Source organism: Amyelois transitella, chromosome 11 (assembly GCF_032362555.1).
Source record: "Amyelois transitella isolate CPQ chromosome 11, ilAmyTran1.1, whole genome shotgun sequence".
Classification (NCBI taxonomy): Eukaryota; Metazoa; Arthropoda; class Insecta; order Lepidoptera; family Pyralidae; genus Amyelois; species Amyelois transitella.
In genome coordinates this window covers 3,020,591-3,045,946 of record NC_083514.1, presented here as the reverse complement: position 1 = coordinate 3,045,946, position 25,356 = coordinate 3,020,591, and the positions used below count along the sequence as shown (strand labels likewise).

The 25,356-nt window shown below is 31.8% G+C and overlaps 1 protein-coding gene across 1 annotated transcript; it reads left to right on the top strand.

Annotated features, from left to right (window-relative positions):
- Positions 1–447: 447 nt before the first annotated feature.
- LOC106135039 (protein cueball) lies at positions 448–25,231 on the top strand. The gene is made up of 7 exons (XM_013335211.2): positions 448–669; positions 15,829–16,225; positions 16,471–17,133; positions 18,800–18,982; positions 19,208–19,402; positions 19,694–19,802; positions 22,014–25,231. Exons 1-7 carry the CDS (start codon positions 606–608, stop codon positions 22,122–22,124), a joined length of 1,722 nt encoding a protein of 573 aa, XP_013190665.2. The 5' UTR covers positions 448–605; the 3' UTR covers positions 22,125–25,231.
- The last annotated feature ends 125 nt before the right edge of the window (positions 25,232–25,356 follow it).

Sequence of the window (25,356 nt, the reverse complement as noted above, 5' to 3'; positions counted from 1 at the left end):
GTTTGTAATCGTAAGATTTAAATGGGAAATATCATTTAAATAAATGTAAATTAATAAAAATAATGATAGTAAAAAAATCCTTTGTTTGACGCTTGGTCTATCCCGTAAAGGATAGAGACCTGACATAGGTATTTACCTATTTGTCAAAAGATAAATACTTTCAGATATAAATATTAGATTTTCATACATGAAAGTACGACGTACCTGTAGATGCCGATTATTATATTAAGAAGTTACCTATTTGACAAGATATTTTAAACATCCCGAACATTCCCTAACCACCTAAAAATAGATTACCTATACTTGCCACAACGACAAGAGTTGGAGCCATTCAAAATATCGCCAATTGATGCTCGTGATAAGAATGATGACGAATACTGGGCATGCGTCTCAACTCTCAACTCAATGAACTATATAGAATTTTGCGAGCGTCAGAAGAGACGAGCCCACTGCAAACAGTTTGGGCCATCGCACGTTAGTTTAGTCGACACACGCGCGCGGCGCGGTCGTCCTTATCACGCACGCCATCTATCAGGCATTCGACTGAAACTCGTACAAACTCATGTGCATTATAATACAAGCCGCAACAAAATTTATGAAATAAAATGTGCAATATACAGTGCCTGCTAGCTGTTTCCGCGTTATTTGTCGGTCTCGTTAATTCCTGGGGTGAGTACAAAATAAAATCAGCTGATGTGTGACTTTTGGACACGTGCTATTTTTTCTCAGTTATTATGTAACTGAAAGTCGTGTCCTTGCTGTGAGTATATGCATGTAGTGTATGAAATAATTAATAATTGAAAAGTGGAGAGTGGAATCTTTATTAGCGGTAAACGTGTCAATAAGGTCGGAATCTGCTTGGCGCCTCACGCCATCGCTAGGGGGCCCCGAGTCACGTAGGCCACAAAGTTTACGCGACTGAATTTAGGTGATGCGCGAAGTCTCAGAAAATTGCTACATTCGATAACAACATTATTTTCCCGGTTTAGCGTTCCTGTAACTGAAAAGCGGCAAACGCTTTAGCTTGGGAAAATATCAGCGGATTTAAACATTTTAACCTACAATAAACCTTCAATTAAAACTATTAATTTCTTTTTTTTTCAACAATTGGTTCTTACCTACATAGGTATATAATTCATGGTTTCAGTAGTTTTATAATTACTTAAGTAATTGCATTATTAATTTCAAAAATTCACATGCACCAATTAATTAAATAATTGGGAATATCTGTAAAAGTTACGGATGGTGTTAGTGATGTATTTATATGTGCGGGTTATTTTGAGAATTTACTTATTAAACAAAACAATCAATTACTGTGTAAAATTTTATCTTCAAACAAAATAACTTTGTACCTATTAAATACCTCTTAGGAATATGTGAAATTTAATGTAATAAGTACTTTATTGTAATAAGTAATAATGTTGTACAATATAATTCACCTCTTTTCGGAGGGGTAGGCAAAACCTACATCATTTTCACTTGAAATCTTTGAATACTTTTGACCCAAATAATATAAATTAAGTTCATTTACCTCTTCACGGGTTATCTGTTAAATATAAATCTTTCATCCCGGTAAAAATTTAAGTTCCCGTGGGATTTGCGAAAAACCTCTAGGTGGCGTTAAATTCACCGCTTTTTGTAGATGACGCTTAGTACACGCGGGCGAACCTGCCATTAAAAACTTATTATCTGATAAAATTGCTTAGTTTTTAAAATTTTTCTCTAAAAGACTTTGTTTATACTATTGTATTGTTCGACTAAGTAGAAGCATAAATATTATTAGCGGATGTTTATAATTGCAACAATGAATATTGGATTGTACAATTTCATTATTTATTCAATGTAAAACTACCACTAGTCAGAAAATATTAACAACAGCACGTTTCGTTTTGTTAAACTTTATATTTTATTCTGTTCAGCAAATTCCATGTAGGTCTTATCTGCAATGAATCAAATCAAAAATCTAGAGATCTAAGATTTGGATTACATTCCAGAATAAAAAATATTTTTTTTTATCTCTAAAATTTCTACTTTACTTCTTATCGTAAGTAATAGTAGTAGTAATACCTACATTTATTGTAGAATAATATCATTTACAAAATAATTAAAACAACATCACTTTGTTTTACTACAAGGTTATTGAATTTACATACAAAAGATTAAAAGGCAATTGAACAATAAAAAAATATTTACACTTTGATTTAATTTCCCATGTCCCAAATAAACTTACGAGTAGGTACCTATTTTCTCTTTGATAAAAATATTTCTAACCAAATATCTAATCCCTGATTTTCATTTCCACGGAACTCTTACATTTCGGAAATGTTCCCAGTTTTGAAATATATACACTATAACCAGAAAACATTTTAGCCTTTTAAAAATAAACTTTAAATGAATAAAATTAAAAGACTAGAAAATCTAAGACTTAAAAAATAACTAGTGTTTTTGAAATGATAAATTGACTTTTAATCATCATATCATTGAAACTACAAACATAGCGAGAATATTATTTTTATTAAATACACAAGAAACCCTATCTAATAAATTAATATCTTGTTAATCAAATATCTACTTGTAAACATCAATGTTTCATTGATTATTTTATTTCTGTTTATTTTTAACATTCTTTATAGTAGAATTAGTGGAAAAGTAATACACAAAAAAAAATCATATTATTAACCTAATTGATCTCTTTTTGTATCATAATATATTTTGTATTTAACATATTCATTTTGTTATACAATTATATTTCTCAATAATTATTTTATTAAATCAACACATTACTGTTTCCTGTTTTAACAATAAGTTGCCATATCAAAAAAAATATATATTGCGAATCAACTTTTGAAATATGGCAATTATTTTTATACCAATTTTATTATTTTTACACACATATTAAATACAGAAAAACCTTTAATAATGAAATTTACTTCAAGGTTTGTAATAGGTATATGTGTCAAAAATTGACAGCTGTCAGAATTCCGTCGAATTAAAAATCTGAATATGGTAATTTTTACATACATACATACATATGGTCACGTCTATATCCCTTGCGGGGTAGACAGAGCCAACAGTCTTGAAAAGACTGAATGGCCACGTTCAGCTATTTGGCTTAATGATAGAATTGAGATTCAAATAGTGACAGGTTGTTAGCTCATCGCCTAAAAAGAATCCCAAGTTTGTAAGCCTATTCCTTAGTCGCCTTTTACGACATCCATAGAAAAGAGATGGCGTGGTCCTATTCTTTTTTGTATTGGTGCCAGGAACTACTGGTAATTTTTTATAATAATTATTTGGTATTTTAGTCTTCTCTTCAGCGTCCACAAGAGATATCAAGAGGTGCAAATCTGCCAGAAGTCACCAGCTAATTATGGTCTCTCATTATGTACAAATCATCATAGTTAGTTTAGGTATATTTTATTATTTCATTGTCAGTTAAAAAAGATTACTTACATCTTATGCCATTATATCGCTATGATGTACAGTGCAATGAAAACCTATTATTTACTACGACACAATGACGGTACACGGTTGACACGGTACGGTATGTAAATAAAATGCACTTGAAACCTGAACAATAACAATAAAAAAAATGTTTCTTAAATACTTACTGATATTAAATATAAAGTTGCTAATTAAATTCAACGAAAATATATTTCCATTAAAGTTCACTTAAATAAAACAAATACCCATAATACCGGTCTAAAGTTCCTTTTGAGGACGAAAATATCATAAAGCTATGAAAATGATGCCTACAATTTATTTTGGAAACTATTGCTTTAACTAAAATATACAAAACCTAAAATCTACATACCTAATAAATATTAATTACACACATTAATAGTAAAAAAAATGTACCTAGCTATAAAATATACCAAATATAACTTTTTTTAATAGATTTGTAATTTAAAATTTTTGTTACTATTCATTATTTTAATATCTTAATTATTATTTAAGTCATTATTTATCTGAAGTATATTTAATTCTCTCTTTAACAAAACAAACGCAAATATGCGATATTTTCTTTTATTTATACTATTTATGTGTGTAGATGGTCAATGTTATTTTTATAATGCTGTCGCGAACATTCGTGACTAGTCAAATTAAATTAAAAAAAAATGAGAACAAGTACAGTCTTTTAAATTACAGGTAGCAAATATACTGACCGTGCCCTAGATTTTTTAATTCAGTATTGTGACCAGAATACAATCGGTATCAGAGGTTGAATTGCTCAGGAATGCTAAATTAACGTGGGACCATCCGATTGTTATCAGTTAATCACTGGGCTGATACTGGTTCAGTTTCTGATAACGATAGTGAGGAAACACTGAATCGACTCAAACGTATTGATTTTTAGATTTTATCAAGTTTTAAGCGATAGAACGATGTTTTTTATTTCTATTTTTAACGTAATCTTAATAACATAACATGAATACATCTTATTTGCGCAATGGGAATTTAGTGACATTATTTATTTAAATATTGAACCTATAAGATCTTACTTGATCGTCATCAACTTGGCGTTTTTGTATTCATTTGAAAAGTCTTGCTTAAAAACTTTATTATTTATCAGTTTCAACGATTTACTTCTTAAGAAAAGAGGTTATAATAAAGACGCATGTACTTAAAAAATATTATATTTCTAAGATAATTATTATTAAACGTACCAACAACACACTTAACTCAATGAGTGCCTACTTAATTAAAGTTAAGTGTTAATAAACACACTATAATAAAACGATCTCACCTTAACATCTTGAAAATACAATCGTCAAAGGTACCTACAATAAAACTTTCACACGGAAATACTTGTTCTCATGATATCTCACGTGACGATAAGGAAATAGAAATGACATATTTATAGTAAAACGTGATGCAGATTATGTAAATAATGTGTGAACTATGTGCTTGTATTACATTTACATAGACTGTCATTATAATATTTTAATCCTATCCGTTTTATCCATAATTCGTACGACAAAAATCATCGTTTACCATCATATCACTAAAAAAGATCTCGAAATTGTCTTTAGCTCGATTTATACTAAAATAATAAATTTAAAACGCAATAAAGATTAAAATATAATTTGTGATTAATAGAATCTTACATAGATAAGTATAAATATAATATAGAATAATAAAAAAACTAATTTTGTAATAAGAACATTTTCCAGAATTCCATAAAAATAATATTCCAAAATGGCTTCATAAATGACGTACAATAAATTAATATACACTTGCTAATTATAATACTACGGTAACAATTTAACCTTTATGCCAACATCTATAGGTACTAATTAGTTATAAAATTGACGAACTATGAAAGTCTGTCTTAGCAGCCGTAGACGATGACCCTTGAGTACAATGGTCGTCTTTCAACAACACTGAGTCCCTCGTAACACAAATACCAAACTTGTTTATAAAAGGTGAACTCAATTGAGAATCAATGAGACATTCATCAATAAATAACTCTTACACGACTGTCACTTTGTGTAACGGTATTTTTTTATCTTACGCTAGTCTTCTGCATCTTTGTGCCATATTTAACTAACATAAATACATAGAATCACGTCTATATCCCTTGCGGAATAGATAGAGCCAACAGTCTTGAAAAACTGAGAGGCCACGTGCAGTTGTTTGGCTTAATGATAGAATTGAGATTCATATAGTGACAGGTTGCTAGCCCTTCGACTAAAAGAAGAATCCCAAGTTAAGCCTATCGCTTAGTCGCCTTTTACGAAATCCATGGGAAGGGTTGGACTGGTCCTATTCTTTTTTCGATTGGTGTCAGGAATTACTTGGTCAAGAACAAATTTAACCAACATTGGTCCGCTTTGAATTAATTTCTTACTTCTGATTTGTAGTTATTAGGTCTACAGAAAAAAAATATTCTTGACTATACACGAACTAGTAAAATTTTAATTGTTATTACTATGTCACGATACGGTCTTAACTATTCATATCATATCGTACTCTTTTCAAATTAATAATAAATATCGGGCATTTAATTTCTCCTAAATCTTTTTCTTGCTACAAAAGCATTACACACATTGAAAAAGAGAAGGGTCAGATTAAATAGGCCCCGACTGTACTTGAAATTAAAAGTTTTTTTTTTTATGTAACCGACCTTATAAATCTCGTTTTTTTTATTTATTTATAGTCCACATTCCACTTATGCTGACTACTACATGTAACATCTTACTTACTTATCAAGAAATCATTTAAAAAAATAAATTTGGAATACAATTTTAATTATTCCCTCGATTGATCTTAGTTTTCATGTGATCTTGATGTGATGAATATGGGTAAAAAATGAAAATTAAAAAAAATATTTGAAATAAATTAAAACCATTTCTTGTTAGTTAAATTTCTGAGAAAAGGAATATATATATTTAAAACATTTTTCCAGGCGGAATAATGGCTGTAATGATCAAGTACGAATTGTATTAACAAAAAGAATTATAATTGAAACTAGTGACGCAAATTTGTTTTCCCTTAAATCATGGAATGAAAATGAAATTAGATCTTTTAACATTAGTTGTTTTTATAATTGCGATAAGAGTAACATTTCCGATGTAAAAATATACCTATACAGCATGAGTATACTCTTTTTATTATATGATATTAAATTTTTTAGAACAATAATAAGCACATAATAATATGTGTATTGTTAACTATGAACCCGTGAATGTAAAAGCTTTTTGTGGCACGAAATTTTTCTTCTAAAAAAAAATTTATATCCATCGATTAGCTCTTAGACTAGTTGCAGTATTTAGTTTTCACAGATATTCCCGCTATGTGTGTGTTCTTTTCAAACCTAGCGTCGAAATTGATCATGTCACAGTCTTTCTTCAAATATTAATATAATTTAAGTGCCGTGTGGTTCCTGGCACCAATAAAAAAAGAATAGGACCACTCCATCTCGTTCCCATGGATGTCGTAAAAGGCGACTAAGGAATAGGCTTATAAACTTGGGATTCTTTTCTTAGGCGATGGGCTAGCAACCTGTCACTATTTGAATCTCAATTCCATCATAAAGCCAAGTGGCTGAGCGTGGCCTATCAGTGTTTTTGGGACTGTTGGCTCTGTCTGCCCCGCGAGGAATATGGACGTGATTATATGTATTTAAAAAAAGAGGACTTTTTTTAATTCGAGTTGTAGCAAATGCACGGGGTGAACCACGTGAGGAAAAAAGACGTGACTACACGTTTGTATTTTATAAAACTTCCAATCTGAGTTTTTATAGTCTCCACTATCTTATTTATATTGGTTTATCAAAATTATATAATTCCTTGGGTCAAGTGTCGAGTCACGTACGTATTTGGACTGTAATACCATAAATACATAATCGCGAAAGTATTGATAATGATGTTGTTTGAGAGATATGGTGGTTGACAGGCCATTAAATGGATGAACCTACGCCATAATACATAGTAATTACGGATAATCATAAGTATATAACTAAAAATATATATTTAAAAATTAAGCCAAACGTGGTGAAGTCCACGTTTGGCTTGTGACCTTTTTCATTATATTTTTTATTTATATTTATATGCATAAAAAATATCAAGACATGAAGTAAGTTCGAGACTTGTATTACGAGATACTAACTCAACGATACTATATTTTATAATAAATACTTATGTAGGTATAGAGATAAACATCCAAGACCCAGGCCAATCAGAAAAAGATTCGAACCAGGGACCTCAAGTGTCGCAGACAAGCATACTACCGCTGCGCCACAGAGGCCGTTATTCATTCGCTTTGTCTTTTTTGTAGGTTAAGCTCATAAGAAAGGTCTTTTACACACTGCAAGTAAAACTTACAGAAATTGAGTCCGTAATCCAATAAATTTCCAAAATTATGCACAAATGGAATAATATGCAACAGATCATCATTTAAACACAAAATATTCATACCTAATCGCTTACCAAAAATGCATAGTTTTTCCTTTTTTAAACTTTCTTTTTTATATATTTTTATTCATAAAAATACGTATACAATATGGTCATAAATATGTATGGGGTCGAAAGAAGCCTTGGTATTTTTTTTATTTCGACTGTGTTTTTATGTAGTGTGCGCAGTTAGACGAAAATCTGTCAATTATGCCAATTATTTTGAAATATTTTTTCCTTAATGTAACATTCTATTTAAGTATATGATTTTACAAAGCAGAAAAAAGTTTAATAATTAAAATATTAAATTTTTGGTTATTTTTTATTTATCTTGTAACATTTATTATAAATCAGCATCGAAGCCAAATTATCTTACAATAAAAACAGACACGAAGCAATGTGACGCGGCTGGAAAAAAAAAATACATTAGTTAAATTAATCGTCTACTGTAACAGCTACCTACTTAGTACTTTACAGCCAGATAAACTCTTGTATGACTTTATAAATACGTCTCGTGATGGATTACCATTATCGCGTGTTCAAAAAATCGGAAGGCACAGAGCTTTCATTGATATCAATTTAGATAGCAATGTATTGAACTATCACCCCATCAATCTGTGCGTACGTGACGATGGCCACGTACGCCTTCGTTCGGGTTCTCTAATTACAATAGGTATGTGCTTTTTGCTGTGTACCATCAGCTCCGGTGTCAATAGTGAAAACTTACACTATGGTATATACACTATGATCAGACTTGGCGAGTGTGGCAGAAACCTCTCTCGGCCGAGTCGGTTAGTCGACCTAAATATCTCATCTTTGGGGGAAACTTATACCACGTTCAGACTAAGCATGTAACAGACAACACAGAGCCCAGTCCGTATTTCGAAGCGTATAATCATCACCCAGGACGCAACTAGTAAGTTGCACTGTGAGCTGTGCTGCATATCTGAAGTTCTTTGTCTGTGGTATGTCTGTCTATTATCGGGTTTTGAGTAAAAGTGAAATAAATAAATTAGGGTAACACCACGCGTAAACGATTTCACTAAGGCCAAATTTAATACTTTGTTTTTCTCAGAATTTTTATGGCCAATTTTTAGTGGTATATAAATATTCTGAGAAATGTTTATTCGTCTTCTACTCGCCATGTGTGATCAATCTAATTACTTAAATGATCTCAAATATCGCAGTCGTCGACAGAAGTCGACATATTATATGTTTTTAACTATTATAAGTAGTCAAGTTACGTTAATCACCTGAACATTTACACCATTTGTTTGTGAAATAAAGTATCTCCAAGTCTTGTATTTAATTTATCAACAAGTATAAAGTACCTACAATAATTCAACAATTTAAGCTTGATGTAGTGTAACTGTCTTTCGTGTATGCTAGACAGAGTCTACACAAAATTTAAACGTATTTTGTTTAGCATATTGTAAAAGGTATAAAAATATAAGTATGGTAATCACAATAAACCAACGTTTGACCTTCAGGTTAACCTTACACTTGAATTTACGTCACAAGTCAACAGATACATTGATACGATCATAAATTATGTTTGAATAAAGAATGACATTCATCACTTAAGATTTATTACCAAAACATTTATCTTAACTGTTGTATTGATAGGAGGAAGAATGATAAAATGTAACGAAGACGAAGAAAAAGATGAACTTTCAAAAAAAATATTTGCACCCTAAATAATGTCTGTTGAAACAGTCCGTGATTTAGAAAGATTTTCTCCAAATACTTAGCTCTTTTAAAAGTGACCCACGGGTTAATACTTGTAATTTAGACAATTCTTAACAGTCCATACTAATAATTATAATTCAACGGTTTGTGTTTTTGTTCTTTAAAAGTAATTAGCGAACCTCCCAAAAGCGAACGAAAATCCTCTTTCCGACATTTCAAAGAGGAATCAAATCCGTCCACAACTTTCCGAGATTACCGCATACATACAGACAGAGAAAATACTTAACTTTAATATGTAGTGACGAATAAACACAAAAATTACGGGACAGAGATTTTAATGATATTTGGCACAAAGACAGATAAAATTCAGTTCACATTGGGTATTTTCTTCTGGAAATTGGAATGGGCAGGGCTGAAAATTAAGCTATTAATACAAAAGCTAGTTAAGCTATTAATTTTCTTTCTCATTATGTCGAAGATCAATGTTACAACACGAATTTGGGTTCCAAGTTCAATTTAACGCCGCATAATAATTAATGATTCGTGCACGTTTCCTTATTTTCATAAATTGATTTGTTATCAGCCAGTGCGGTGACTAATTTCGTTTTATGCCAATTCAAGTTCAGCCGTTTGAAGTTCAATGTTTTTATTATGCGTAGAATTACGTATTTCTAATGAATCGGAATTTATTAGCTTTTTAAGTGTACTTAGGAATTTTATACGGAAAACGATTTGCTTTTATTTTCATACTTATTTCATTTTTGTTGATATTGATATTTACAGCCAACTTCCTTCTTATCACACTACATCCAGCCTTTTAATTTGATTTAAAACTATCTCTGCCTGAAGGTATCCTCTATCTCTTTATAATTTGTGCAGCTTACAATAATAATTGCTTAGATTGATTTATGATACTATAAGAATAAGTACGTTATGATAAGGTTTAATTTCTTTTGAAATGAGGCAGATTCGACCACTAGGGCGTAGACCTCGGCGCATCCATTTTTTACCATTTTTTACGGTCCCGTGCCTATTTCCATTCCCGTTATTTTAGAATCAGAGTATGCTATTTTTACTCTCAAAAATTAAAGTAACAGCGATGAATCTTAACTATGGCCTTCCAGAGACAAATGTCTATCTGTATAGTAAACATGATAACGCGAACGTGCGTTCATCAATCATGACGAAAACGTTTCGTGATCCAAATATTTTTGGTTAAGAATTCAAACTCTTCACTTCTTTGCCTTAGTAAAATGTAATATTAAATTTTAACGACAGAATCTTCCAAAATCTTCTATGGACACGCTCGTAGAAACACTTCAGCTTTATAATATTAGTAAAGATTCAGGTTTAGCTTTCAATTTGTGTACTTCCTGGATTAGGTGCTATCTAGATTTGAACTGTAGTCTCTTTTTACACGTCTGTAAGACGGTTACGTTTTTTTATAGAATCAATGATACATAATCGATCAAAATTTTAATTACCTCCTTCAAATGTGTAAATGAACATGAGGTCACCACGAGCAGGTGCCTAATTAGCAGTTCATGTCGTAAATATCACATCTTAACCCCGCACGGCCGCCTGGCAAATGTTAACATTTATTGCATTACTAGTTATTTCTGTGCCTTAGTTGTTTTTTTTTTTTGGGTTTGAAGAATTGATACTCTAAAAGTTGATCTAAATAACAAACTCTTCTGACCTCTTTTAGACCTGATATTAGAGACCGTTCACATGATCCTAATAAAATTTACCTCTCTTAAATTATAAGTGGTCTGTTGAGGGGATAACGAGTCCGCTTGTGTGAAAAGTACCTACTCTAAGTCTTCTCCGTACTCCGTACAAAATTCCATGGAGATCGGTTCAGGTATGACGTGAAAAACGGACAAACACACTTTTACATTTAAAATATTAGTATGGATTATCTAAAATTATTATATCTAGTAAAACATTAAACATTACTTAGTATAGCGTCGTACTGATCATGTTTTATGCATTCCCTAGCCCCAATACGACAATATATTATATCCGGTTATTTTAATTTAAATAATTATATTCCTTACGTCAAATCAGTTCTGCTAACTGATGTATAGTAAAATAATGCAAAAAGCAGGCAAGGTCAGTTGGTAGTGGTAAATGGCAGTAACTTGGTTGACATAACATTCTTTAAAATGTAGATCACGAATTATCAAACCATGTCCTTAAACTATGTATGTCTTAGAACTACTTAGAACATAATATATGATCAAAATTACCTACTTTTAAAATTTTTCATGTCAAGTTTTAATTGTAAAACATGTTTCTATCTCACCTCTCCAGAGTAGAGCCTATGACTTCCATCTTGGATTGGGTAAGGTTTTTAAGTTGAAGCGACTCCCGCCTTAAGTACCTCTGCAACCTCTGCAGGGGAACCTAAAGCATATTCGATCATGGGTTACACATCCAGTTGCCTGAATGGTTTCCACACGAACGTTTACCTCTAAAAAAGGGAAACAGTTAATCTTCAATTATAGATAAACTAGTTATTTCTCTAGTACCTTCTTCTGGTTACCTTCGGGGTTCAAGGTAACTAATTACACAACTTTGTGTTGCGAATTGCGATATAACATGTCACTATATCTCTGAGTAGGTATTAGTTATTATTAGTGATACACCCTGATAAGGTATAAAATATTCCATAATACATGTGTACCATGGAATAATTGTTATGTTTTGGTGTCTTGTGACCTTTTATAATGAAAACATTGATTTAATTGTTTGCAAATTAAGGAAAAAAACAGTTTTATACCTATTAATGAGGTTTTGCTCTTAAATTCCATTCTTAAAGAATTTCCATTTTCATCGAATTTTCAGAGCGGAAAAAATTAACTTTCCGAAATTTGAGATTATAATAAAATGACCCTTTATGCTGAATTTAGCCTAATATGCTCAACAGTATCGAGAGATTTTAAATTTTATTTAATGTAGGTATTGTTATTTTAAATGTATTACATATTGTTACCTATATCAAAACTACAAATTTAACATTTTGATTCATATCATCAGATTAACCCCACAAAATTGCCATTTATCCACCTCATTCAAACATCAAAAGCTATAATACCCTGTAGGTATATTTTTAGAGATTCGAAAAGAATAAAATAGATCTGTTCGTATCGTCAGCGAAGGAAACTTGTACGCAACGAAGATTGTTATTCCCGCTGATTGTGGAAGTTTTGTATTATTTATTCCGGATTTTATCTTAAAAAGAAACAATCATTTCAAATTTTATTTTCCTGTTTCAAAACCATCATACTCGTACAACTTTATTTTATCTGACCCAGCATTCTGTCACACTTTCAAAACCTGTTAAGTTTTTGTTTCTTAATATATACCTACATACATGATAGGACACAATACACTTTAGATATAAAAGTAATTGTATGAAAAGTCGTAATCACGCAGTAGTTTAAATCATTACTCGTGCGAAATGTAAATGTTTTGACATGTTTTGGGTTCAAACTGGACACAGCTGCGCACGCGTCTTACACGTGCGTATGCGCATCTTTGACATAAGTACTTACCTACTTCTTGTCATATGCTGTTATCGTCTTTCTATCACTAGACAGCAGCGGCGAGCAGTAAAGCACATAATTTAAAATAACTTATTGCTTGTATAAGGTACAGCTATCACGGACTATTATGTAAACTAGTTTTTGCCAAGAACTTAAATTTACTTGAAAATTTTATACTTTAGAAAATGACTACCTACGCGATCAAATTTTTCTTCTACCTGGCATTAAGAGGAATCACATTTATAAGCCTATCTCTAAAACGCCTTTTACAACTTCCTTGGAAAAGATATGGAGTGGTTCTATTCTAAAGTGCTGAAAACTACCCGCAAACTAACGATAAAAAATATCAATACCGGACAAATAACACAAATTGAGCTACCCTCAAAGTTCAGAGGGGTTAGTGCGAGTTTGACTCGGTCAAACACGTCGAGCGAGTAAACGCAAATTGTATGGAGTTGCATTAGTGCCATCGCTTTACCACTAGATGGCGGTGATCAAATCACATACAAATTTAAGTGATGTTAATTTACATGCTCGACGCTTTTTATCGAGAAAAACTAGCACTTAAACCCCTCAGGACTTGTTGTGATAAGAAACTTACCGATACAATATTTCAATTTAATAACTACTACAAATAATCCCTATAAAAATATTATAAAGCTGAAGAGTTTGTTTTGTTTGTTTGTTTGTTTAAACGCGCTAATCTCAGAAACTACTGAACCGATTTGAATAATTCTTTCACTGTTAGATAGTCTATTTATCGAGGAAGGCTATAGGCTACATTTTATCCCGGATTTCCTACGGGAAACGTGAAAATAACTATTCCACGCGGACGAAGTCGCGGGCACAGCTAGTAATCCCTATAACTAACCTAACCGAGGGTCGAATGACTAGGCTATTGTTCAGAGGGTAGAATGACAAGACTATTGAGGGTCGAATGACTAGACTATTGTTCAGAAAATTACCAAACAGGCTGTCAAAATGTATAAGACTTAAAAACCACTTAATTTCAAATACAACCCGTTTGGAACTCCCTTTAAGTTAAATCGATAATCTAATGATAATGACACTTATTATTTCCAAATCGGAGCTAATCAATCAATGTTGCGAAAATTCAAGATTCTTTTAAAACCCGACCCGATGATAAGAATTAAGTCGCCGTTTTTAATCTGTCTGCCTTTTTATCACTTATCAATCTTATCGTGGTCAAATTAACCTTTTTTATTTTTAAGGAAACTGCGATTTGTAGGTACCTACCTATCAATTTTATAACATAACATAATTTGTATTCTGTTTTTTCGGCATTAAGTGCCAACGCGAAATACTTACAAACATACAAACTTCTATCTCCCGATAATATCTAGTAGATCTTGTTAAGCGGATCACACATTATTATTTATCTCTCTATTTGTATGAAATATTTGTGGAAAAGAAAGATAACTAAGTACCTATTGCAAAATTCTAGCGAAATCATAGTGTCTCAGTCAGAAAATTTTGATAACACATTTTGATACCGAGTTTTTATTTGGTGAACTGTGTTTCTTGTTTTTATCTGAAGTAAGGGTCGTCAACACAGGGTCTGTCAATTAAAATCTATTTATTTAATAACTAAGTAATTATTTTTTTAAACGACATTCAATCATGAGTGGTTTCTCATGATTAAAACATCTTAATTTTTTCTCAATTACGTAAACCAATAAATACACAACAGTTTTGTCACGAGACGACTTTGTACAGTTGCCAAGTTATTTACACCCTCGGTTTTGTTCCAAGCTTATTATACAAATATCTATACTAGCACCGTGTAATAAGATTCAATATCATATTGCAAAAAGTCGTTGCTATCTGCATAACAGTTGGCATTGCACATTTTAAATTTAGAACATTATATAATTTGTCTTAGAGCTGGTATATCAGTAGGCTAATAATGTACACCTAGTCTGTAATAAATTGCAATAAAGCCAAAATCAAAAGTAGGCAGAGTAAATATACATTTTACTATATTAGGTTCACTTTTGTTTTTGGTCGTATAGTGACGATAAATAAATTTTTTTTTTATCTTTTTTAAAAATTTGCCGTGAAACTGTGCGTTGAATTATAAGTAAGGTAATTACGTAAAATTCGGTCATTTTAAATGATAGCTATTAAACGAAGTTCTTATCAAGCGGAATAAACCTAGATATAATATCCAGCCTTCTATAAAATTCCACTAATGTTCTTATTCTGTTAAACCTTATAACAAACTTAATCGTTCAAAAATGATATTGTGGTAGCTACAGCTATAAAAATTTCCTTGATCTTATTGCAGTATGCGAAAATTATAGCATATCCGTTTACAAAATAAAATTTATCAGCCAACCATATAACCCTTGATAGACCTCGCTTCTTGAATGATAAATTCAGTTTACCTACAATGATATTTCAAGTCAGAAATTTTTTCCACCTTATTATTAGTGTCAATACCTATTTCAAACATAGCAATTAAAGTACTTACTTTATGACAACCTCCATGGAGCAGTGTCTGTCACAGGGAATCGGAGTTTGATACCCAGCGCAAGCGCACAGAGATAAGCATAAAATTATTAATAGGACTAAACAACAAACTAACTTACAGTTATATTGGCAATTTAGTGTCTCTTTACTTTTAATTAACCTTTAACAGACTCATAAACCAAATTATTCTCCTTCCACAGATATAGCAATCACCGCTGGAGACCAAATAGAGTTCTACACGAATGAAACGAAAACAAGCGAGGCGGGCTTGCGTTTCAGAGACCTCTCAGCGCTGGCCTACGACGCCGTCCACAACATGCTACTCTTCGTGGACAAACAGAATGACAACGCGTCCATATTCAGCTACCAACTAGCCAATAAGAAATACCAGTCTCTGGTCAGAAGGAGGTCCGACGAAAACATTCAGGGATTAGCCTTCGACCCCGTCAAAGGACTGCTGTTTTGGACAGACGCGAATGAAAGGAGTATTTTCTGGATCTCTTTGAAGGACCGCGCTAACAATGATCCGTACGGGAATTTACTGCTGAAGATGAATGATGACATTCCAAGGGCAATTGCTGTCGACAGTTGTAGAGGGTAAGTTATTTTAATATGAGGAAATATCTGTCACTTATTGAATTCCGATCATCATTTGGTTAACACTGGTTTCACTTTTACTGTAAAAACTTTACAGAAGGTACCTTCATCCCTATAGATTTTACAGTAAAAGTCTAGTAGATTTGAAGGTGTGGTTAACTTCATCTTTCTATCATGTCGGGAAATGTAAAAAGTAAGGACAACTCCTCCAATTTAATTTTCTACACGAACATTTAATTTTTCAGATACATCTATTGGACCAACATCAATATCACTAGGCCCACAATTGAAAGAGCTAGATTCGACGGTTCAGAGAGGACTGTGATCGTCGACAAAAACATCTACTCCCCAGTCAGCATAGCTGTCGACTTGAAAACCCACAAACTATATTGGTTGGACGACAGAGAAGGCATTCATTACTCCATCGAGACTTCTGACCTCGAAGGCAAGAACAGGCAAACCCTTCTAGTTGGAACACATCACCGACCAAACGCTTTGACCATATCCAACGATGCTGTTTACTGGATCGATTGGGGTTACAACACTGTTTGGAAGATACCAAAAGATGCACGCAAAGATACCGAGCCAAAAGAAATAGTGAATTTCGTTGACAGATCACCATTTGTTGGCATTGTTGCTAATTATACTATCCAAGATCAAATAAATGGAGTACAAGGTTGTGAAAACTTGGTAACAATAGCCGAAAACAAATCGGCTATCAATGATCTCAGCACGTTCAAAATTTCGCCAGACGAGGGTTTGTTCTGTCTGCACGGAGAGAAACTGAACGGGAAAGCGTGTAAATGTTCTCAGGGGTATAAGGGAGATCGATGTGATGTTTCTTTATGTCACAATTACTGTTTGGAAGGAGACTGTAGTATTGGAACCGATGGGAATCCTCAATGCAGGTAATAAATGTTTTCTTAGTTGAACAGAAAGTTTAATATTCATTAGTATCGTATAGGCCTAAATAAGAAAAAAGTAATTTAGGCATATTGATTCGAAAACATTAGTGTATTGTTATTAATAATAATTTCATCTTTTTCTAAAGTAGATAAAATACCTCAAGAAAATTAATAAAAATAACAGGTGAGATGATCAAGTTCGCTTAGTAAAAATAACAAAAAATACTAAATATGGCAATCATGGAGCATTTCTTTGAAATAATCTACAGGTATCAATCATATTAATTACCTAGGTTGTCTGAAGGAGAAATGCAGTTTGCTATCAGTAAGATAATTATACAATAGGCTATTTTACACCATGTAAAAAAAAATATAAAAATGCACGTATCTTATAGATTTTGTAAAAAATAAAAGAAAAACATCGATCATTATTCATAAAAGTGCAATATGGATTTTATAATTCAATTTAAAAAATCCTCTTTTTTAATCTGTTCTTCAAAAGTCGAAAACGCTATCCGCCATGTTGGGTACTGACGTGACGTCATACTTTTAGTAAACAAATATCGAATCGAAAACATATTGATGATGTCAGGCTCTGTTTATTTTGAAATTTTAAAATTTCTATCACGTTTTTGGGTTTTTACTCTTTAATAATTTAATAGAATCATGGAAGACGGTTTTGTGAAAGCAGACAATATAAATCTACCGAGGATTAATACGTTGATGGTGGCGAAATTTTTTGCGTCCAATCCCGATTTCTGTTCTGCTGAGTTAAGAAATGTTAAAACAGCGATGTAAGTATTTATTGTATTAAACATTCTCTTACAATACACAATTATAATAGGTAAATTATTACACAACCAATCCAACATAACCTATTTTTTGTATTGTTTACTAAAAGTATGACGTCACGAGTCAAAACAGCATGGCGGATGGCGTTTTCGCGCGAAAATACAAAATCATAAATAATAAATCGTTTTTAGAGCACTTTTCGGCTTCAAAAAATTTTAATAAAAATTCTATAGGTATAACACAGTCTCAGGATTGATTTAAAACAGTTTTCAAAAAAGAGTGTAATAGCCTATTGTTGTTATGAGGCAACTGTTACATAGCGACTTCCTTAGCTATTGTTTTAGCAATCAGCTTCACAAGAATTCTAAAAACTTTTACCATTCTTGGCAATCTGTTTCAATAAATAGCAATGATAAGTTTGCTGCATAAATAATTACAAAAAAAATACGAACTTAAAAAAAACTTACTGCTTTTCGAATGGCAATCAGCCTAGATAAATGCGACCACTTGATAATGGCTGTAATAAAAAAATATGAAATTATAAGCTGTGTGAAATTATAGCTTTAATGTCCTGAAAAAATACCACACCGTATTTGTATAACCTTTGCATTTATAAAGTATGGATCACTTAGTAAATATTTATTGCTGCAATCTTAAGACAGTCACAAAAGTTTAAACTTAATGTAAATATAGCGTACCAGTTCACCTTTGGGAACGCTAGAGTGTAGTCAAAAATTCTATTGTATTCTAAGTTTTCAAATAGCAGAGTACCTACCTACCTACATCTTGTCACGATATCTGCATACTTCTTCCGTTTTATGCGCATTCATAACTCTTTAAGCTTTCAAATAGACCTAATTAAATATTTCTATTACAGGTGTAACAAAGGATTCAGCGGGGCGCGATGCCAATTGAACGTGTGTGATAACCACTGCCTCAACAACGGGTACTGTTCCCTGGATTCGAAGGCCGAACCTGTCTGCCATTGCCCAGGGGATTACGAAGGGGCGAGATGTGAAACACTTAAACCTATAACGACATTGCAACCAGAAACGTGCAAGTAAGTGCATGTCTTCATAACTTTGATATCTATCTTCATAGCAATAGAATCTCAATTTTATTATTAAATTACAATTTGACCATTACATTACTCGTATCAGCTATTAGTTTCGAGCCAGAGTTGGTTAACAATTAATATTCGCGCTGCGAAATGATGTGATGTATATTTTATATGTTGTCCGCTAAAGTTTGTTCTGAATCTTTGACAATTTGCACATATTTTCAGTTGCACGAAACAAAACGCGGTGTTTCTATCGGACGGGGCTAACGAGATCCATTACGTGGACGTGACGGGATGCGACTCCTCGTGGGACGCCGTGCGGGACCCCGTCATCATGGTGCTGGGCATCGTCTGCGGCTTGCTCTGTATCACCAGCACCGTTCTGTGCACCAAAGTTATGAAGCTGAAGAAGCGCCCAAGGTATAACTTGTAGTAATATAAATAAACAACTAAAATTTCACAGTCTTGTCTTTAAAAAGGAACTTTATTTTATATAAATAGCTTTATCTAGATCTCCACATAATAATGTGATCGAAGTAAAATTTTTAGCAATAGGTCAATGAGGTTTTTTATTACCAAACATTTATCAAGTCTAAGTACGGAGTAAAGCGTATATTTTCAAAGCGAAGGCACATTACAAATAAAAAATACTGCGACTAGGTACCTACAGTCCACCTATAAATTAATAATGTGTATTTTTATCTATTTTAGGATAAAGAAGCGCATAATAGTGAACAAGAACGTGACGCCAATGACGGCGCGGCCGGACCAGTGCGAAATCACGATTGAGAATTGTTGCAACATGAACATCTGTGAAACTGTAAGTACTTACCCACTCATTACATTCTGCCACACGCACTGTTTACAAACCGCCAGTTCCAAGCATGCGACCGCGCGATTGTACTGGCCAGTAAGTGTCAATAAAAAAGAAAAAACTAAATTGTTTTGCCTCATATTCGGCATAGAAAAAAAATTGTACTTTTTTCCCGCGTAATTTTTTTTTTTAACCCAAATAGGGAACTGTAGTTTTTCCTGAGAAGAATGGTACCCTTGGTTCTTCTCAGTCCAGTACTTACAGTAACTGTGTATGTGCAATGTATATACCTATATTAAGATTGATCAAAAAACCTGAACTAAGATTAGACCACAATTGATCACACTTTCACAATGTAGGCATTGTTGTCTTATAGTTTAAATTCAATTGTTCTAAACCTAAATATTCAAATTCATTGTATTATTTGGGTATTACTTAACAAGTCACGCCTTCTATTGTTTTAATTTATAAATACCTAGTTACTTGCTCGCATGTTGTAAGTACCTGCATCACTTGACTTTAATTTTTTACTTTTACCTAAAATAATATTTTTTTCAATCATTTTTATAAATAGGTAATCTTTAATAGTCCATTATGATTAACATGGCGAGTAATAAATCATGATAAAGTGAAATGCTAAAACAATACGTTAACATTTAATATATCTTATCGACTGCACGCCAACTTACTAACGCACAGACATACTTACTGATCTTCTTAATAAACAGCAAAACGAGGAAATTATAAAATTGTATTTTTTTGTTTGATACTCATAACAATAAAATGGATAATTTTCAAACTGGACTGACAAAGCAGTTATGTAAAAATTAAATTAATTCAAGTATGTGAACGACAGCGTTTTTGCAAATCTTTAGTGTTTTTTGACATAACTACCTACCCCTAAAAATCCTACCAAAAGATAAAAAAACGGTACAAATCTGTTCCCACTCAAACACTTTTTGTTTTCGAATTCTGAATTGCAAAATATTTGGAGCTACGTTTTCCTTTTATTTGCCTATAAAAAATCGTCAAATCCGTGTCGTCCCGTGAGTTAATTTTAATTTACGATTTCTTTAAGTTGTTCAGAGAAATATTGCACTATCTTAACTAATCTTCCCTACGCTCATTCAACTTGAACGATATCTCAAGGACCGAAAAATAACCCATATAAGATTTGTACTCACAAAATCTATGCGGGCCTTGTAACTCTCTCCATATTTTTATAACTTTTACCTATTTTTATCAATTTTCCAACATTTTTTTTTATTATTTGCACCCAGGATTGTTTGGAACGCGCCATGCTCAATCATTGTTAAGGGTGTATGCATCGTTTTAAACTAAGGTTTACAGTTTTACCATAATTTCGCTTGCTTGCATGTGTGAATGTTTGACATGCCTTAACTAACTGCAAGCAAAATGCGTTTGAGCACCACATCTAACCAACGACTGGTCTGAACTGACTGACTAGTCTGTTCGAAAACAACATTGCTGTTTTTGACTTTTTTATTTATAATAACATTTTTATTGATAGTCGTCGTCATTGCAGTAAGATCTTTGCGAAAATACTTAAATTTTATTACGACAAGAATTAAAAATAAAATAAATACCTTAACGAAGAATTTAAGTACTTACTGAATAAAAAATGTTGTTCCTTCTGCAATTACGAAAATTTTAATTATTTTAATCGATTTGCATTTAAAGTGTCCCTGTGTTCATTGCAATGTGCTCCAGTGTCGACAATAATGAACGTAAACATCGGAGTCTTATTGAATTAACACAGAGGTAACCTTACCTATGAATGGTACTGTAAAACTAGATATTGGCAAATTTAAATAGCTAGCTGAGAGAGGCGGCGAGGCTGAGAAGCGAGGAAATATTTACAAGACTGCTACAAAATTTCCGCCCCGCAATATTGCCTCGCTTCTCCGCTGGCAGCCTAAGGTGGCTATTCTACTATACCACAAGGAAAACATGTTGTCATCAACAGTCTTGTGAAAGAAAGCGTTTTATATTAAGTGTTTGCACACAAAACGATTCACAAGACTCAAAATAAAAGACACAGTTTTCAGCAGACGTTTCGAGTTGAGTTTTTAAAAATAAACCTACATCATTATTCCTAGGTGGAAGATTAAATTAAAACATCAGTAGTTTAGCCTAATATTGATCATAATATACAATTATTAAATCTTTTACATTACAAAAATGTTTTTGTTCCAGCCTTGTTTCGAACCAAGATCGACCATTAGGCCAACGTTACTAGATTCTAAGCCTGGCAAAGAAGAGAAGAAGAACCTTATCAGCAACATGGAGTATCCCGAAGACTATTGAACGTTAAATTCGAGGTTACCTTCAAATGATACCTATAATATCTATGAAACCTAAACTTTTTGGCTCCAAAAATAATGATAATTTATCGAATTAAGTAAACTTACATCATAAAATTTACGAAAAATGTACTTATCCTATATTGGCTTCAATTCCTCACTCTCCATCAAAAACTATATCTATTAATAATCTAAAAAGCAATCATTTGTAGTAACCTCAGAGGGTTAAAGTTAATCCAAATGTCTACCCAATTGTGATATTCGATGTAGGGTAACGTTAACATGATATAAAGTTATGTGAAGGCTGTGTTGGTTCCTAAGTTTCCTGGGAATATCGTGGGATGAGTAGATAGATGCTAAAATTAGCATGGATTGGTACGGAATAATAACAATGTGCCTTTTAAAACGGAACTTATTTAAAGCAATAGACTAAACGGCTTAATACTTTTTGCCATAACTTATGTTTTTGTTTCAATCCATGAAACTGGACAACTTTCGTCAGGAATTATTTTGAAGAACTGAACTTTCAGAAAAAATATGTTTTCTCAACATATAAATACAATATCAATAATAAAAGTTATAGATTACGTACCTAATGAAGCTGAAATAAAGGTTTGAGGCGCCTAAGAGAAGTTGAAAATTTAAAAACTTATTTCTTGAAAAGTTGTTCAGTATATCAGACGATAGAATAAAATTAAAATAATTTAATTTTCCTACATTTCCCAGTTTCAATCGTAAGTTTGCTCTTTATTAGTTCATAATAGTGAGTACCTACATAGTTACCAAACCATGATGATTTTACCTAACATTTTAGATAAGATACCATTTTTCGTTAACTATTATATTTTAAAATGGGTTTTCTATGGGAATGGCGATTGAACAATAATTTCATCTGAAAATTACTATAATAAGTAACAAAAGATAGGATAAGAAGAGCATTTATAAAAAATAATAACCTATAATATAAAAAAATAGTTAATTTAGCAAGCAGCTGTCTGTGCCCTAAAGTTGCGTTGATTTTTTTATTTATTGATTTTCGTTGAGTTTTAATTTAAGTATGGTTAAAGCTACTTAACATTTTAAATTGATTTAAATAATTTATATGCCAAAATTTTATTGAATTATTGCATTAATTGCCCAAACATTTTTACCCAGATAAAACAATGTTTCATCAACATTTTATTCGAAGAGGTACCTATTACTGAGTTATTTTTGAAAAGTATTTATAATATTTTATCTCTTATAAAAAAAAATATTACAAAATGATTAAAATCAATAATCTTTTTTTCGTACCTCTTCAATTCGTTACCGGTACTGTTCCTATTAAATTTGTGTTCAATCAAATGATATATATATATATATATATATATATATATATATATATAAACATACGTATAAAACATCAGATGCGTTCTTCCAAGTTTTATTCAAAGACTTAAACAGTGAGTGAATTAAGTGGGTTGTATGAATGAAATTTATTTATTAAGGAATTATGGCAAACGAATACTTGCAGAAACGCGGCGTTAGATACATAATATTTCAATGTTATTTTAATACGTTACAAAAAAATCAACATAATACAAAATAAGTCGACGTATGCGATGTAGGAGTTATAAACAATATGAAGACTATATGTATTTATAGATATTTTTGTAACATATTTTTGAATAAGTGCAACTGTGTTGTTGAATTCTAAGGTGCCTCGTTTTTACCATTTGTTTTTACCAACTTAATAAAAATAGGATAATTAGATTGTTAATTTGTTCCTATGTAAGTAGTAATTTTTCAACAGGCCTACATGTTTAATATTATTTGAATTTATTATTTAAAAGCACCAATATTTTTAATAATTTTAGCTTGAAATGTGCTAGAATGAGAGGATAAATTAATGAGTACTAGGGATATATTTTTTTAATAATTTAGAATCTCAGTTTTATAACATCGACACGACGCATACGACGTTTAATATTTTGAAAGTTCGTAGAGTGCCGGGAATTGAGGATTTTGAATTAAGATTTTCCCATTCCGTTTTTTGGCTCACTTGCAATCGTAGTAGTAATAAAAAAATCCTTAATCTTTTAACATACTTATATTCTTTCCATATTTTTTAAAGTAAAATGAGAGGCACTTATAAAATTCAACTTAATTAAGTACGTTTAAAGTTCTTTTTTAATCGCCGTGTTTTAAATGGTGGTCTCAGAGCTTTTTTAGAATTTTATCATTGTGAACTTAAAACCTTATAATGTCGACGCAAGTTTTTTAACCTATTACTATTACCTAAGTAAAAATACTTAATTGCATGTCGGTTCCCGAAAATATTTGTTAATATTTTTATTTATTTAGTGCATGAAACATATGTTACTTACACAACTGGTTATATACCGATCAGTATAGTAATGGTTAATGCGAAGAGACCTTCCAATTTTATGATATTGTTTCACAAGAATTAATGATTTAGCGATTTGCGCGCACTCTTACAATCTAGTACAACGGATTTTAGTTATTTTGTAGAATTTGCAACCTCATGTCGCCTAGGTCATCTGGGTATAAATGAATAGCTAAAATGTGGGTAGAAGCAACGTAATGCACAAAACGCAAAATCATGGAGCCGTTAAAGAAAGAAAGATCGGAGATATTCATTGGGTTACCTATCATGTTCTGGAAATCTTCGATAGAATTGTGCACTTATGTTGATTTACCTAAAATTATAAAAAAAAAATGTATTAGTCTTTAGTCCTGGAGACTTTGTGTAAAGCGTCGCTTATCGTTACGAGAAGTAACATTCGCGAATGCATTTTATAGCTACCTACTTATACATAGGTAATTTTTAGTTCAAACAATAAAATGTGCTAATTGTTAATATTTAATATGTAAAACCAGTATCTAGTAATTCTACTGATGGAATTTCAAATTTATTTTAAACTGTCGACCAAATACTTAGAAAGGTACTTAGCCAAGTAGACCGACAACTTAGTGATAGGTGTTTTTTTTTTAGTTTTTTAGTCTTAATACGTGGATTGATAATATCCACATCAGAAATGTGATATTATTGAGTCTTTATAAAATAGGGAGAAAATTTTTAATTATAAAATAAAGTGCTTTGCAATATTATTTGCCTTTTCATTGAACCTAGCATGTAACCATTACCTAGCACCTTAAAAAAATACATCAACATACCTTCCTAAAACATTGGAATTAGGTTGGATATGACATTTTGTAAATAAACTTTTTTCTTA